At 45.7% G+C, this 18,281-nt stretch overlaps 1 protein-coding gene across 1 annotated transcript in view; it reads right to left on the reverse strand.

Annotated features, from left to right (window-relative positions):
• Positions 1 to 3,390: 3,390 nt before the first annotated feature.
• Positions 3,391 to 18,281, reverse strand: part of CRKL (CRK like proto-oncogene, adaptor protein) — a 37,284-nt gene continuing 22,393 nt past the window's right edge. Inside the window, exon 3 of the mRNA XM_025933459.2 lies at positions 3,391 to 7,008. Coding sequence (XP_025789244.1) covers positions 6,874 to 7,008 — 135 coding nt within the window. The 3' untranslated portion in view covers positions 3,391 to 6,873. The remainder of the gene's footprint in view (positions 7,009 to 18,281) is intronic.

Raw genomic sequence — 18,281 nt, forward strand, 5'->3', positions numbered from 1 at the left:
AATACCCAGAGCCTTTGATCCAGCAATCCCACTTGGAGCAGCTCATTTTATTTAAAAAAAAAAAAAATTTTTTTTTTCAACGTTTATTTATTTTTGGGATAGAGAGAGACAGAGCATGAACGGGGGAGGGGCAGAGAGAGAGGGAGACACAGAACCGGAAACAGGCTCCAGGCTCTGAGCCATCAGCCCAGAGCCCGACACGGGGCTCGAACTCACGGACCGCGAGATCGTGACCTGGCTGAAGTCGGACGCTTAACCGACTGCGCCACCCAGGCGCCCCGGAGCAGCTCATTTTAATGCACCTGACCTCCTTGGAAAGACATACATGTCCATCAATAGTGGATTGTTGAAATGAGTAACCGTACATCTATATCATGTGGTACTATACAGTGGTGAAAAAGAACAAAGACTCACAATAATCTTTAAAACAGACTGGGGAAATAAAGCAAGGTACAGAACAGTAAGTAAGTAATCTATTCTACCTTTCTGTGCAGAAAACATTTAGAAAGGATATTTACAGAGGTATATTTGCTTGTATGTTATAGAAAAATTCTGGAAATATACATAATTATATTAATATATTATCAAATATATAATACATAATAAACTAGAAACAGGGAGATCCTGGGTAGTGGAATGGACAGTGGAAGGGATGTGCTTCTTCAGATACCCGTATTTTGAATGCTGCATCCTATGGATGTTTTTCCTCCAACGCTGAAGCCAAAGTCAAATCCCCCAAACTCCTCAGAGCTGTTTTGGGGGAGCTCGGTGGGCTTCAAACCACTATTCGCGAATGGCTGACACTGGGGCTTGGGTCCTTTTCCTCTGGTCACTGGGCCTGGCACAGCCCCTGCCCAGGTCTCTCTTCCTCTTGGTGCCCGTCCTGGACGCAGTTACGGGGCAGACTCCCAGTAACTCACTCACTCCCTCTTTCCAGGACTCAGCTGGTGGGCAGCTCCTGGCGCCCACTCAGAGGACATCCCCGCCCCCGCCCCCACCCAGCCGCTTCCTCAGATTCAGCCTGCACAGCACATTCCGCGGGGCTCTCGGGCGGGAGGGTGTAGGTTGCTCTCAAAGCGCGCCGCCTTAGCCACGCCCCCAGCCCCTCCTTCACCTGTGCCCGCCTCCATTTCAGAGAAGGCAAAGCTGAGACACACTAGCCCTGCCCTCCGGAGCCGCCAGGACACAGGTTTCGTAGGGCCCCGAGCCCAGGAGCCCTGCGAGGGCAAATTCGTTGGCCCCGGAAAAGGGTAGCGCTGACGGCCACCGGTCCCCTCTTCGGTCTCCCCGCCTTCTGTTTGTCACCCTACCTGGCCCTCGGCCCTGCCACCAGGAAGCCCGGGCTAGCCAAACCCCACAGCCCGCGATCTCTCCAGCCGCCGGGGACCTCACCCGAGAGCCATGCACTCTGGACAACGTCCGGAAAAGGGCAAACCCTTTCTGGGACCTGAGAGCGGGGAGGGAGCCTCCTGCGGCCCCAGTGCACTGTGTTCTCTACCCTCACCCCTCCCGGGGTCCTCCTCTCCATCCCTCCGGGTGATTGTCCTCCTGCCCCCGACTCAGCGGCGGCTGCCCCCGGGACCGACGGCCGCATCTAGGCGTGGGGAGTGGCGGGGTCGGGTGGGCAGGGTCTGGAGGACGCAGTGGCGGTGGTCCCCAGAGCCGGTCCGAAAAGCGGAGAACCGGAGTCTAGGTGACGCAGCCGCGCCGGAGTACGTGCTGCAGCCGGACTTCGAGCCCAGGACTCCTGGGAGTACCAGGTGTGGGCCGCGCCTGCGCACTGCTGTCCGAAGGCGTCCGGGTCTTCTACCCTCAGGGTCTTTCGCATAAAGGCGGGACGGCAACTGGCAGTCGCAACTGGCAGTCTTCCCGTGGGCTTGGGCTTGGGTCCTCGCCCCGGCGGACTCCAGTCTTGCTCTCCTAGCACAGGCAGAACATAGACCACAGCCCCTTGGCCCAAGACTTCGGAGAGCTGGAGGCGCAGGAGTGAGGGGCTTCAGTGGCACAAGTAGTTCTCAAACTTGGCTGCATAAACCCCTGGAGAACTTGAAAAAAAAAAAGGGGATCGAGGAAGGGCAGGTCACCTGAGGTCTCCAGGGGCTATGACAAAGCCAGGCACTCTCCAGCCCTGAGCTGTTCCCTCCACCCGGATTTCGTTGATTTCTCTTCCTCTAAGCAGCCAAGAAGCCATCCTGAACCCACCGAGGGCTCCACAGCAGCTCCCACTGTCTCGAGCCACCTTCACCACGTTTGCACTATGAGCTCTCCAGGGCAGGGGCAGGGATTCCCTCCAGCTTAGGTTGCAAAGACTTGGGGAACCAAGGTGTGCACGGAGACCGCAAGATCAAGGTCAGATCCCGAGAAAGGGCTGGGGAAGAGGGCCCATGCCTAGGCAAGAGAAGAGCCTCCCAGAACAAGGACCCAGGAGGAGACCATGTGAAAAGCGCAGCAATGTCACAGTTTTTACTGTGGAGTGAGGTTTCAAGATCTGGGCACTGGCCTCTCTGCTGGTGTGCACTGAGGCTAACTCAGCAGAGGAAGGTGGAGGGACAGCCACCCTCACCTGGTCCCACTTCCAAGGGTTTTTCCTGCCACAGAGGGTAGTACCCAGCTCAGTATTGCTGCTCAAAATACACCTTTTCAAACCAAGTATTCTTCAAAGGTGTCTCTAGGGCACTGTGTCTTCCAGAATGACTTAACAGTTTTGTATTCCCATTCAAGGCAAACTTTTCTTTCAAATTCTGCAGAACCCTGAAAGTAGAAGCTAGGGAGTACATTTAAGCAGCATAAATATGGACTGGTATCACTTCCTGAAACTCACTTTTGGAGGTTTTACTACAAAGAAATGTGGACCTCTCAATACATACACAAATTATGTGTGAGAACAGGGCTCTGACTGAGGGGATGTCAGGAAAGTGTCATCCCTACCCCCACCTCCAGCTGTCTACCTGAAGGTCCCTGGAGTTCATCACGAAGGCTATATATAGACAGAAAGAGAAGAGGCTGCTTGTTTTTTAGGACTTACTTCCACTTGAAACCATTCAACCCTGGGTAGCTTGTGCTGAACAAATATTTAACAGACGTCTTCAGATACAGGTGCCTAGAAGGGACCTTGGTGGTGTAAACTGTGGCAACTATTGCTTCATCTTCAGAAGGCCAAGACTGAGCACCAGCCCCCTACAGCACCTACTGTGCTCACGCATTGGGAACCAGCTGTTTCTCTTTTGTAGGGGGCTCCAAGTGTGGGGAAGGGCCAATGCAAGACGCACCCTAGGAGAGGCACCAGTTGTTTCTGTGTTTCACAGGCATTCATCAGGTGCTAAACTGACTGGGAGGTTGATATGGGCTGAGAGCCTCCAGGCAGCACTGAGGAGACACCGAAACACCAAAGCCGCTGCTGCCACCACCGGCTGATGCAAGTTTTATTGAGACAATGTACAAACAGGCCATGGAAACAAGGGTTCTGATGCCGGGATCAGTAACGTAAAATGAATACAAAAATAAAAAGGCACTAATCTGTTAAGAAAAGACACTCAATGTTCTAAGAATATAAGTCATTTAATACTGTTAATTTTATAGCACAAAATAAAACAAGCTATGATCCCCAAAAATAATTTTAAAAGCTTACACAGAAAATATTATTGCCTGAAGTTTATGATCTTTAAGTTACAGGTCAAAAGTTTTGTGTTGTTGTTGTTGTCATTTTAAAACACACAGTGAAGACCGTCTAGAAGCAAGGCCACTGTTCGTCCTGCAGAGACAACAACCCTGTGTCAGGGAACTGTCCTTCTACTCCTTTAGAATATACAACCAGCTCAGTTACCACACTGATATCAGTTAACCAGAGTTAGGTCTCTGGTCCCAGAGGGTGGAGTTTGAGGCAGAGCTCAGTGGTGTCCACAGAAAGCATTAGTCTTAGGTACTGTGTTAAAACAATCAAAAGTCACTCATTTTAACAGGTTAATGAACATAATATTAAAGGATTAAATTATAAACACCTGGCAAAAAAAACAGATCATCCCTTTTCAAAAATAAAATGGTCATATTCCTCTGAGCAAACATTACAAGAGCAGTGGCCGTCTGTCTCGGCCTGTCTTGTCTGTAAACAGCTGTAAAAGAAAGTTAGCACGGAGCCAGGGATCCTTGAGCTCCAAGGAGGGAGCAGCTGTCTTTCCCCCCCTTTCAGTTTTCCAACATGAGCACAGAAGGTGTCTTGTCTGGGTGACCAAAGTTGTCAAATGGCAGCTAGTCAACGTGTGCTCCTCTCTAACTATGCCATCAGGTGGTACCACACCATGAAGAAATGACAAGAACAACTCCTGCATGGGAGGTCCTTTTCAGGATAAACAAGTTTTGAATCAAACTGTCAATGCCCTTCATAATTTGTTCAGTTCCCGAGTTAATTTAATATCCAAATATCTTCTTAGGTGACACACAGTAGAGCAGAGCCAAGTAGCAATAATGAACAATCTTAAAAGGAGACCAACCAAGGAGGGAAGGCAGCTCCTCTGGAAGATTCGCATTGCTTTCTGAAACAGGAAGTCTTTCCCAATCACTGGGGAACCCAGGCATGAAGCTGAGGCAAGGATGCGGTCTTCTGTATATTTAGTGTGATGAAGAGAACTTCCCTGCCTGATGAGAAAACTAATAAGGTCCTAAGTCAAAAAGGTACTACTTTTGGCACGTATCTTGAGAGTTCAGAACTCAAGGTTCACCATATTTCAGGCTCCCAATCTCTTGGGCAGCCCTGGAGACATGTACGTGGGCTGAAGTGACAAGCAGACTTATTATGAAGCCAAAGTAGGTTTGTGGGGTGTTCTGATTCTGAAGTGCTCTACACGAGGTGGGTCTTGCCATGGGCCAGCAGACATAGCTGAAAGGAAACCCTGCTTTCCAAAATGGCCATATACTTCTTATACTCTGAACCAACTACTGTCACCAAAAAGTGCCAAGCCCCTCAGCTAAATTTGGCTAAAAAAAGTCTTAAGGTTTGTGCCTTCTTTAAACAAGGCACATATAATGCTCACAACCCCCTTAGTACTGGGTCACTGGTTGCAAGGCAAGTGCTGCGTCCAGGCAGAGAGCAGGAATGCTGCCACACATGTACCACTTACTGTGGGAGCTAGGCTGGGCCCGAAATGAGTATGAGGCAACTACAACAGAGAGGCACCTTCAGAGCAAGAAGTGGCCACAGTTCTCCCTGACTAGGGAGAGCAGATTGCATTTTTTTCTGGGAAGACCACAGACAGGCAGCCAGTGGTTTTTTTCCCAACTGATCATTAACTTTATCACAAGAACACTTTCAAGATTCTTCCATATGGCAGATACCAGCCTAATGAAATATGGATTTAAAGACAGACTGAAAAAATGGTTGTTTTGCTGGTTCTGTCACCAGAATATATCGCTCTAGCCCTCCAAACCTAAGACCCTTGGGACACAGGGCCATGGCTACAGCAGATGCTCAGCAAATGATGCAGTTACTCATTAGGTGGCTGCTACATTTCTAGGTCTTCTGTATTCATTCTGAGCTGAGGCCTGTCTTCACCAGTTTCCAGAAGGGAGAGCAGACTGAACTGCATGAAGGTTCCAGAATCCTAATCTGCTATGTGCACCAGTCGAGGGATCAGCCACACATTTGTATCAAGCGGGCTTGTATGAACAGCCCTTTTTTTAGCTAACAAGGAAACAATAACATCAAATTGCTAAATGGTTAATGGTTCTCCCTAGTGACTAAAATCTTAGACATTAAATGCATTAACCAATTTCCAGAGCTTACATTTTCTTTGTCTGAGGGCATCAGGGACATACAGACTGGGGAACCAGTATTAGCAGCACCATCTTTCTCTGGCAGCCTTGTGAACTTGGGCTGTGGTGGCGAGGAGTGAGCCTCAGTGGGTAGAATTTAAAGATTCATTAATTATTTCAATGATTCTATGAACAACTTCATTTTTTAAAGAAACTTAATTCCTATACCTTAAAGGGGTGTATTCACTGAAACGGTAGACAGAAAATTGGCCAGTGCGCCCCCCACATTGCTCCTGTCACTGGCAAACAAGGTAAGCAAAGGTTTCCCCAAATCACCCCTCACTCTGATGCTTTTGGGGACAATGTAATCCAAGAGGCCATGCACACAGCTTGGCACGCTATGACTGATTTTTTGTGGGCTGTTTGCAATATGGCAAAACAAGGTACAAGTGGCAACCAAGACAATAAAGGCCTCTGCTTCAGGGCTGTTTTTTCCTTTAGTTACAGCAGCTTCAGTTTGGAAGCTCAGAGGCACGAGTCATTCCTTACAATACCACAAAAATCCAACCCTCTAGTTAAAAACCTGTTCAGAACACACAAATCTAATTAAGTCTTCCAAAACCAAACCAAAAGGAAAAAAGAAGAGCCAGATTTGGGGAGTTAAGGACAGAATTCCCTCTTCTGTAAGGTTCATTTGCTCTGTTCTTCAAAGGAAAAACAAAATGGCAACTGAGCCACTGCTCTGTGGAACAGCAATGTGCAATGTCTCGTCATGGCCTCAAGCTCCATCTGATGAACATGATAGAATCAGTCACAAGTACAAACAGGGCAGTGATGAGAAGACAGACCCTTTCCTCGTCAACTTCTCTCCACTTGTGTGCTTCCACCAGTACTTCCAGTTTATGATCCAAAAGAACTCTAAAATCGGCTACTCTTGACAACACGACTATGATACAAATGCCGAGGCAGCCACTGTGTGCATTCCAAATGGGTGTGAGAGACCGCCACTCTGCAGAAAGCTGGACATCGGCAATGCAGTGTAACTTGCCTATGAGAGAGAATGCTTTCCCACTTCAAAGAGACTATGACAGGCAGAACAACGAAGCAGCAGGAAACAGGCAACAGCAATCACTCGTTTTCATCAGGGTTTTGAGGGTCAATGATTTTGACATGCGTAAAGGGGAAAAGCCCTTTGCGCCCATTCACTTCGCCTTCCCACTGGCCATTTATATTCATTCTTGTGACTTTCACAATGTCACCAACCTGTAAGGATGGAGAAAGAAGACAAAGTCAGCATTTTCTCTGCAAACAGAAGAAAAATAAAGTTTATTTATTTTTGAATATTTATTTATTTATTTTTTCAACATTTTTATTTATTTTTGGGACAGAGAGAGACAGAGCATGAATGGGGGAGGGGCAGAGAGAGAGGGAGACACAGAATCGGAAACAGGCTCCAGGCTCCGAGCCATCAGCCCAGAGCCTGACGCGGGGCTCGAACTCACGGACCATGAGATCGTGACCTGGCTGAAGTCGGACGCCCAACCGACTGCGCCACCCAGGCGCCCCTGAATATTTATTTTTTGAGAGCGAGCAAGTAAGCGCAAGCAGGGGAGGGGCAGAGAGAGGGAACAGAGAATCCCAAGCAAGCTTCCTACTGTCAGTGCAGAGCTGGCTCGATCCCATGAACTACGAGATCATGACCTGAGCCGAAATCAAAGATGGATGCTCAGCTGATTGAGCCACCCAGGCGCCCCAGAGAAAGTTTATTTAAAAATAATTTTTGGGGGGGGGGGGCGCCTGGGTGGCTCGGTCGGTTAAGCGTCCGACTTCGGCTCAGGTCACGATCTCGCGGTCCGTGAGTTCGAGCCCCGTGTTGGGGTCTGTGCTGACCGCTCAGAGCCTGGAGCCTGTTTCAGATTCTGTGTCTCCCTCTCTCTCTGCCCCTCCCCTGTTCATGCTCTGTCTCTCTCTGTCTCAAAAATAAACATTTAAAAAAATTAAAAAAAAAATAATTTTTTTAAACATTTATTTATATTTGAGAGAGAGAGAGAGAGAGAGAGCGCGCGCGCACGAGAGCAAGAGCGTGTGCACATGCACAAGCGTGGAGAGGGCAGAGAGAGAGGGAGACAGAATCTGAAGCAAGCTCCAGGCTCTGAGCTGTCAGCACAGAGTCTGACACAGGGCTCGAACTCAGGAGCTGTGAGATCATGACCTGAGCCAAAGTCAGAAGCTTAACTGACTGAGCCACCCAGGCACCCCAAAGAGTTTATTATTTTGTTTTTGTTTTTAATGATATTTATTTTTGAGAGAGACAGAGTGGGGGAGGGGCAGATAGAGAGGGAGACACACAATTTGAAGCAGGCTTCAGGCTCTGGGCTTTCAGAATACAGCCTGACATGGGGGTCGAGCCCACGAACTGTGAGATCATGACCTGAGCCGAAGTCGGACGCTTAACTGACTGAGCCACCCAGGTGCCCCAAGAAAGTTTACTTTTTTTTTTTTAAATGTTTATTTATTATTGAAATACAGAGAGTCAGAGTGTGAGCAGGGGAGGGGCAGAGGGAGAGGGAGACACAGAATCTGAAGCAGGGCTGTCAGCACAGAGCCCAACACGGGGTCCGAACTCACAAACCGCGAGATCATGACCTGAGCCGAAGTTGGACGCTTAACTGACTGAGCCACCCAGGCACCCCGAAAGTTTATTTTAAATAATACACACTGTTTTATCCAAAGGAACCTACCAATAAGCTCACTGTACTTCTCTTCAGGTGCCAAGAATATATAGTAAGTGAAGCAGCTTCTGAGCATAAAAGCACCCTTTTTTCTCCCCATCCTGGTTACTAACTCCAACAGGACAGAAATGAACACTTAACTCTCTGAGAATGGTTACAGTGAAGTCACTCACACACACACACACACACACACACACACACACACACACACACACACACACACACACACAATGTGTCTCCGCCTTAATTTACATGGGGTGGAACTGCTGTCACCAAGACCTCAGTAACCATGCTGCTTTCCCCAAGCAGCAATAATGTCTCCCTGAGTTGTCCATTCCTGGCTCCCCTCCCCTCTGTGGGGCAGTCACAGAGGGAAGGAAGCTCAGCTTTGAACATCTTTTAAGGCCTATTTTAAATTAAAAAAAAAAAAAATGTTTTATTCATTTTTGAGAGAGAGAAACAGAGTGTGAGCAGGGTTAGGCACAGAGAGAGACACACACAGAATCTGAAGCACGTTCCAGGCTCTGAACTGTCAGCACAGAACCTGATGCAGGCCTCGAACCCATGAACCATGAGATCATGACCTGAGCCGAAATCGGACACTTAACCGACTGAGCCACCCAGGAGCCGCTTAAAGCCTATTTTAAACCGCAGGGTGGTAGGAATTCTATCTACTATCAGAGGACAGGCACCAATTAGGGGCAGCTCTACTCATCAAGGGGAATGCAGCAATTTTGTTTTGGAAATGGTTTTCAAATTGTTCTGGAGACCCACAAAGCTCTAGGGAGGTGTTTTAAGGGCCCAACAAATGTCTGATTGGGATTTCAACTTTTTAAAATTGTATTTTATAAAATTATAGTAGGAAAAAGTACACTGAAATGTGCCACTGCCAAATTAACCTGTGCTGCTCTGCTAGCTGCTTTTCATGCAGACCTTCCTTGGAATGAAGCTTCTTTTGCCTTGTGTCTGATTGAAGACTCCCCCAAATGGCAAGGTAAAAGCTACAAGATACCTATCACTACTTGCAACAAAACACATTCAGAAATAAACAGAATGCTAAGATGGATCAGACTGCACTGGTCATTCATGTTATTTCATGTTTTTTTTCTGCCCATCGTAATAGTCCACTGTCCCAAATGCCTTTTTAGCTAATTCTTATAAATCTCAACTTAAAAAAAAAAAATTATACTTACATAAAACCTTTTATATCTGACATATAGTGGGGTTCCATGCAGTATTTCGTTTGGAAAGAAAGGTTCTTCTGCTAAAGTTACTGGTCCAGCAAGCTGACTGCTGGCCTGGAATGATCAAAGATCCCAGGGATGACAAGGCAGCTTTAGTAGTTCACGTGCACACAGATCTGGGCCATTAAGGCTGCCTCCATAAGTGTGAAGGCAGACCTCCTCCTACCCCTGGTCCCTTCTCCAAAGCCCTGGAGCTCAGAGGCTTTGGGTGGAGCCACAACTACCTCTCTTGGGTTACAAGGTGGGTCACTACCCTCTGAAGAAAAGGAGGTTATGTTTTCTGAAGCAAATCCAGAGAAGGAAGGTAGTCTTTGAAACAGTCACTTGAATTAGTTTATAAGATGACTAGGCACCCGGGTGGCTCAATCAGTTAGTTCAGCGTCTGACTCTTGATTTCAGCTCATCTCATGATCCCAGGGGATCCTAGGCCCCTCACTGGGCTCCACGCTGAGTGTGGAGCTTGCTTAAGATTCTCTCTCTCCCTCAACAAAAAAGACTAGGACCAAACAGAAACACCAAAACACCAAAACACCAAAACAACAACAACAACAACAACAACAACAACAACAACAACAACAACGTTTACAAGGTCACAGGCTGGTTCACCATGAAGCAGGGGTAAAAGCCAGTCAGCATCCAGTCCCGGCCATTTGTGTCCCTGCCATCTTGCACAGTGCAAAGGCAGCATGGCCCACCTGGGCCCAGGACCACTCAACCTCCCCCTCTCAAGTTCTTCTCACCAAGACACCCATTACTCTTAATGGTGTATCCTCACAATCTCTTTCTGTGAACACAGACTGGCTGTCCTGAGTTTTCTACCTCCTCATCCTCCATTTTTTTGCTTTTACTATTCTACTTGTAATTCTTCAAACCTACTGAGAAATAAGAATGAAGTCACTACATTTACACGGAAAACAGCATTATTACCAAATGAAGCCTCTTGCCTTATGGAAACCAACTTATTTTGAGTACTCGATAAAATGAAAACGGAAAAAAGAACTTTATCCCATGAGGCTCCCTGATTAGAACACAGTAGAAAATCAGTAAATGAAAAAAACAAAAAACAAAACAACAGTGCTCTAAGTTCCCTGTCTAAATTCTGACTCAAAACCCTTTATTCAGGAAAACCACTAATTCAACTCAATGGTAGGATGGCTTACAAAGAGTTAACCTGGTAATGAAGAATTAGATTTTTTTTTTTAATTTTATTTTTTTAAGTATGCTCTAGGCCCAATGTAGGGTTTGAACTCACAACCTATGACCAAGAGTTGCATATTCCACCCAACTGAGCCATCAAAGGCATCCAAGAATTAGATTTTATATGATAAAAGTTCTAAGACAAAAAAAAAAATGTACTTCAGTATTCAGTAGTAGGTATGTATATGAGAAAAATGGTGTAAAAAGCCAATTGTATATATTTATAGATTATTATAATTATTTTCAAATTCATGTCATGAGCTCAACAGAAACAATTCAGCTCGTTGAACAATTAAAATCTGAAGATAACAACTGAGAATTCTATTTTTGAGATCTGCATTAAAAACTGAGTTGTAGGGGCACCTGAGTGGTTCAGTCGGTTAAGCATCTGACTTCGGCTCAGGTCATGATCTCATGGTTTGTGAGCCCCATATTGAGCTCTCTGCTGTCACAGTACACAGTCGGACTCAGATCCTATTAGTCCCACCCCTCCCCCCTTGCATGTGTGTGCTCTCAAACAAATAAACAAAAACATTAAGAGAAAATTTTTTTTCAATTAAGTTGTGAGGGGCGAGGGTGAGGGTGAGGGTGAGGGTGAGGGTGTGTGTGTGTGTGTGTGTGTGTGTGCGCGCGCGCGTGCGCGCCTGCCTGCCTGCCAGGCTCAGTTGGTAGAGCATGTGACTCTTGATCTCAGGGTCATGAATTCAAGCCCCTCATTGGGTGTGGGGCCTAATTAAAAAAAAAAAAAAAATTAAGTTTTAAAATAGTGGAAAAAAGTTACAACTGAAAAGACTGGTTTTCTTTGGCTTTGCCTTAAAAGGAAATAATTTGAGGGAGAGTAAATTGATTTAATAATAAAAATTAAGTTTTAAAATATTTGAGACATACTAAAGACTTCTGAATATATAGACTGTTTTATGATTAGTGCTTGGAGTCCAAAATTACTTTCTCCAAGTCGTAATATTTTAACTTATGGATAACAGAAAAAATTTTTAATGTTTATTTTGAAAGAGAGAGAGTGCATGTGAGCGGGGGAGAGGGGTAGAGGGGTAAAGGGAGAGACAGTGAGAATTCCAAGAGGTTCCATGCAGTACAGAGCCCAATGTGGGGTGTGATCCCATGAACCGTGAGATCATGACCTGAGCAGAACAAGAGTCAGACACCTAACCAACTGAGCACCCAGGAGCTCTGAGAAATGTCATTTTTATTCATAGCTAGGATAATCATACAAATGTTTATTTTAAAAATTTTTTTTTTCAACGTTTTTATTTATTTTTGGGACAGAGAGAGACAGAGCATGAACGGGGGAGGGGCAGAGAGAGAGGGAGACACAGAATCGGAAACAGGCTCCAGGCTCCGAGCCATCAGCCCAGAGCCTGACGCGGGGCTCGAACTCACGGACCGCAAGATCGTGACCTGGCTGAAGTCGGACGCTTAACCGACTGCGCCACCCAGGCGCCCCTATTTTTTTAATTTTTTTAAATGTTTATTTATTTTTGACAGAGAGACAGAGCATGAGTTGGGGAGGGGCAGAGAGAGAGGGAGACACAGAATCCGAAACAGGCTCCAGGCTCTGAGCTGTCAGCACAGAGCCTGACACGGGGCTTGAACTGACAGACTGAGAGATCATGACCCGAAGTCAGACGCTCAACCAACTGAGCTACCCAGGTGCCCCAAATGTTTCTGATAATTATGAAAAATTTCATATTCTATGAAGTGGACCAAGGATTTAGTTTTATAATTTGTATACCCTTCTCCTACCATACAGAGGTCATGAAAAGGGAAAACCCTAATTATGATTATTTCTAATAATGAAAATCTTCAGATCTGTGTATAAGTAAGTTCTAATGTGAATGAGAACCTTGAGTTATAGTAGAGACGTTACAGAAATCATGTAGCTGGAAGCTGAAGTCGATGGAAATCTGGAAAAATGGTTTATGTTCAATCTTATCATCTTACTCCATTAAAAAATTATAATGTTTAAGCACAAACATACAATAATGAAAGTGAACCCGCAAGTTAAAATCAGGTCTAGGTAAGCAGAGAGCTTCTGCAGGCAGGAGCTACTAAGATGCTACAAATCTAGACCCCTACCGACAGACCACATTTCCCAATTTCCTCAAACTTGTACTGCGCCTGCTCTAGAACCTTGCCCTCTTTGAGCCTTTCAGTACAGGAACCCGCTGTCTCATGTCTGGAGCACAATGAGGCCAACGAGATGAGGAGCTTCACCGCCTGGCCTTTCTCACTCACACACAACATTCTTCCCTTATCTCCTTTTCACCTAAGAAAACAGATCTATTTTTCAAATAATGAAATAGGAAAGATATGAAAACTCATGGATAGAAAACTACTGACATCATTAAAAAAAAATTCTTTTAATGTTTACCTTTTAAAGAGAGAGCGACAGAGATAGAGCATAAATGGGGAGGGGCAGAGAGAGAAGGAGACACAGAATATGAAGCAGGCTCCAGGCTCTGAGCTGTCAGCACAGAGCCTGATGCAGGGCTTGAACCCATGAACTGCGAGATCATGACCAGAGCTGAAGTTGGACGCTTAACTGACTGGGCCACCCAGGTGCCCCAGACATCATTCTAAATGAACTTCTAGTTATTGTTAATTACCACAAACAAAAAATATAATGAATGTATTAAAATAAATACACAGAAAGGCAAGGACAAGTAAGAGGATGTGTGGGTATATACCTGCAGAGAGGATTTGGTGAAGAAAGGGATGGGGACCAGGTGAAGAAACGCCCAGGTGGACTCTGCTGTACAAAGGGACGATGGCCCTAGGGCACCTGGGCAGTCTGTAAGTAGGCTGGCACTCAGAGCCAGATCTGACTCTGCCAAGATGTTAAAAGAAAAAAAAAAAAAGGCTAAGGCAAGAATGAGCTGAAACTGGAAAGAAACAAAGTTACAGTTTGGGGCTAAAGGCTGTTGACAGACGCTGGGCCCTGTGACTGAAGTTTTTATTTGCTCCACTCATTTGACGTCCTGCAAAAAATACTCTGGAATTTTGTTATTTTATCTATGTCTTCCCTATCTTCAACTGCACTCCAGATGCCCAGAGAGCTTACATTTTGCCTGAAGTTTGTAATCTTAGCCTGCCTTAGCTGATATTTGATAAATGTGAAAGGAAACGAGGCCTCACCTTCCTGAAAACCTGGCCTGGGGCAGCCCTCTCTCACATCTTGGGTGAGTCCACCCCTCCAGCTAAGGCCCCCTCCCTGGTTCCCCCAGCCTCTCACTACCTGGCTCTACCAGTGCAGCCATCCTGCCCTGATCTGGCTTGTCATCTCATGTCACCCCAGCCCAATCAGCCCAACTCCCAATCACCCTGCTCTTCTACAGCCAGGCCCTACCTACGACAATGACTACTGCTCCCACCATTTTACCAAGGAACACCTGACAGTCCAAAGTCAATAGCACAAGTCCAGGTGTTACCTCTGATGCTCTATGGCACCTGAAGTGGGAGACTTCACCCACCCTTCTCACTTCCTGCTGCTTAGCCCTCCTTTTCTGTGGTATTCTATAAAATAACCCCACTATCAGGTGGGTACTTCCCATCTGGCATTTGTGGAAAGCAAGGCTCTGTCAGGTCGGGTCAGGTGCCTTGTTTTCCAGGTTTCTGGCAGACTTGCCCAAGGAGGCTTCCACAGTCACCTCCTCACCCCTAACACATACCACATGGCACTTTCTGAAGGAGGAAACTTGTTTTGCTCATTTTGCACTCCAAGTCACAGGTCTCTTGTAAACTACTTTCTGGAGAAGTCTGCAGAATCAAGGTTAAAGAGAGAAGAGAAAATTATTTGATGATGTCCCCCACCTGCTGGGGATAGATGGCCAAGCAGAGAAGCAAGGTGCTGGAGTAACAGGCACAAGGGCCTAAAGGCAAAAGACAGACCTTTAAAAAATATAAAGATAAGTGGGTCACTGCTCTGCCTTTTAAACCCCTAACACCTTTTCTCTGCACAAGAGCAACATCCATACTCCAGTCTTCGAGGCTCTGCTTAATCTGGCTTGACTCTTCCCATCTCTGACCTCGTTTCATGGCTTTCTGCACTGCCTCCACCCTCCCCCCGACCAACCACATTGGCTTTCTTTCAGTTTCTCAAACTTGCCAAGCTCTTCCTCAGATATTGACTGTAGGACAGATGCAAGGACATGATGTAAATGCAATTCTACAACTGCACATCTTAAGATGCTATTGCCAAGCTGGTCCTAAGAAACCTTGGACTTCCTCTCTTCTTCCAGTTTGAAGACATGTAAGCAACCCTGATCAAAATCAAATCCCAAGGACAATCCAAGTCCCCTCATAACTACCTTATAGAGCTGCACACGCAGACAATGAGAGCAGGAAGTCTCTCTAGGCCACTGTAGATGGAGCATTTATTCTGCTCAGAGAACTGGGCTAGGTTCTATATTGTGTATTCAGGATACATATGATGCATCTTGAATATTAGACCTACCTAAAACTAAGGTCTAAGATCAACAATAACAGGATGTAAGCAATGCCCTGAATGCCTAAAACAGGTACAAAGTAGCACTGTGGTGGCTTATGCTATGTACTTGGGAATAGGGCAGAACTGGACTGATGCACTGCATCTGCCACTTCCAGTGTCTATATGTCTGTAGCAGAATGCTCAAGCTGTCCAAGTCTCAGTTTCCTTCTGACTTTGACAGGTTCTTGTAATAATCAGAGGAAGTACTATAGGGGAATTGTTAACCAGGCCACTCATCTAAGTAAATGGTAGCAGTTATCAGAGTGGGGATTCCAGAATAGAATCCAACCCCCACACTTATGCTCATGTTCCCAGCTGGAAGCACTCTGGAAAGAACTGGAATCAGTATGGAGAAGAACTGTATTAAGGTGGGTTTTCAACCTTGTTAGTAACAAGGGTCCTCCCAAAACTGATGATGGGATGGGAAAGATGCCATATCAGAATGAGAGAAGATGAGGGGCAGGCGTGAAAAGTGGGGGTCTACTAGGTTACTGTGATGGACACCAAGCAGCTGAAGAAGACAATGGGAAGGTGAAGGTGAGTCAAGTACTCAAAACTGCCAAGAACATTGAAACCTCATGCTTTCTAATTAACTTGTGATTTTGACAAGTCTTTACAGAATACTTACCACACCATTCTACATCATCAATTTAATAAGATTTACTACAGATCTATTGTAGCTCAGTTCCCATCCTCAAGGAACCTCTGTCTTCACTGTGGTATAGAAAATAAATAATCTACTGTCCAGATATGGTAGATGCTCAATGAATGTTTGTTAGAGAATAAACAGTATAAAAAACAGCAAGTGGTGGTGTGGGTGCCTGGATGGTTCAGTCGGTTGAGCATCTGACTCTTGATTTCAGCTCAGGTCATGATCTCATGGTCGTGGGATTGAGCCGTGTTGGGCTCCACCCAGAGTGTGGATTGTGCCTAAGATTCATTCTCCCTCCCCTCCCCTCTCACACACACACACTCTCTCTCTCTCACACACACACACTCTAAGGAAAAAAAAAGAAAAAGAAAAAAGGAAAGAGAAAGGAAAAAAAAGCAACAAGTGGAAGAAAAACTGCACTGAGTCCATGCTGCGGAGAACAGGAGGATCTACTGTTTTGACCCAGGGAACCTTGACCAATAGAGAGAAGTCAAGTTTCAGGTTAGGAAGAGAGAATGGGTGAGGGACATCTGATGGCCACCTGACCATTAATGCGTCATTCTGGCCTTGCAGGAGCTCTCACATGTCAAAACACAGCATGTCATTTCTCATGCTGGTTCTAGCTCAGTCCGAGGCCCTTCACAAGGGGAACAAGCCCCAGAACACCAATATAGAAAAGATGCCCTGGCTATGTTATGCTGCCTGCTGCCCACAATTACAGGCCTGGCTATGGACCAGCTTCTTCATGGCTCCACTGAAGACTGGGCTCAGATCCTAATATGCCATCTTGCTGCTGCTCTCATCACTCCTGATTCTGGTACAGTGCCCTTCTTTTGGCTTCACAGCAGAAAGACGGAGCCCAAAGAACCACTCACTTCAGAGAGCAGATCAATCTCGAAGTTGGTGGTATCAACTCAGTTCAAGAACTGTACTTGAAGACGTGGCTAACTCTATCAGATCAAGAAGACACACATACCTTATGCATCAACCTTACTAGGAATGTCACCTATGACAATCCTAATAATTATTAGAACTGCCACACATCGGAAGGACACTATTCAGTCCCATTCTTTGTGTCTGGTGAGGACCATGCAAGAAGGCAAGAGGACACTTCCTGGTGCTGGAAATAGTTTCCTATAGGTCTACTTGTCCAGAGCATTAACAGAAGGGCTCTGGAAATAACTCTAATGCCTGACTTCTGGCACTTGATTCCAAGAGTAGCCAAAGAGCTGGAGGGCCCAAGCACTGGCTACCACAGCAGCTTTCTGCTTCCTCAGTTCAGTTATTTTCAGACTGTACACTCAGGTTACCAAAAAGTAAGATCAGAAGCACAATGGGTTACAATGGAATCAGAAGTTCTAACTTGGGTGACACGAATGTGTCTCAGATATCAAAAAACATCCTGAAAGTATATGTGGAATTGTATGTAAGTGCATTAATGTACAGTTTTCCTGGAGAAAGCTTTCATCAGATTCTAAAAGGGGTCTATAACCCAAAAAAAGGTATAAAACACAACAAAAACCCACATCCTACAACCACCAGGCAGTTTAATCCCACTAGTTGTGGCTTGCATTCATTTACTTGTTCAACAACTAGTGATTATTATTGTGCCAGGAATACAACGGAGAACAAAGCAGACAACAGGCCTGCCCTCATGGAGCTGCCTGGGGTCTTCACCTGTTTTAACAGCTACCTTTATGTTCTCTGTGCACCAGTACCTGAATCAAAGCTACCAGAACTGGAGAGGCTTTTAAGGGCTGCAACCCTCCTTGTCCATGTGCCCTGAGTAGCAGTCAAGTAGTTGCATGTATTCTCTCCTACAACTGATGATATTTACTGGTTTTTAATACTGAAGACTTATTTTCTTCTTTGAAATTCCCATTATCCTTCAGGGCAGCATCTTGATTTAGGAGGGCTGCTTACCAGTTAACACTTCTTATGCAAACATAGGGATTTAAGATGGGCCAAGGGTTAAAGGTATCACAGGCCAGTATCCTGTGATGCAAGAGAATGTGGGCTATGGAGAGGAAGAAGTAAAACTATCTCCTTTTGTAGATGAGAAAGTCCTATATATAGAAAATTGCAAAGATTCCACAAGAAAGCTATTAGAGCTAATAAAATTCAGCAAAGTTGCAGGGTACAAGATCAACACACAAATATCACTTGTGTTTCTATAAATCAGTAATGAACAATTAAGAATGCAATTT

The sequence above is a fragment of the Puma concolor genome, chromosome D3 (assembly GCF_028749965.1).
Source record: "Puma concolor isolate L17-30 chromosome D3, mPumCon1.1.hap2, whole genome shotgun sequence".
NCBI lineage: Eukaryota > Metazoa > Chordata > Mammalia > Carnivora > Felidae > Puma > Puma concolor.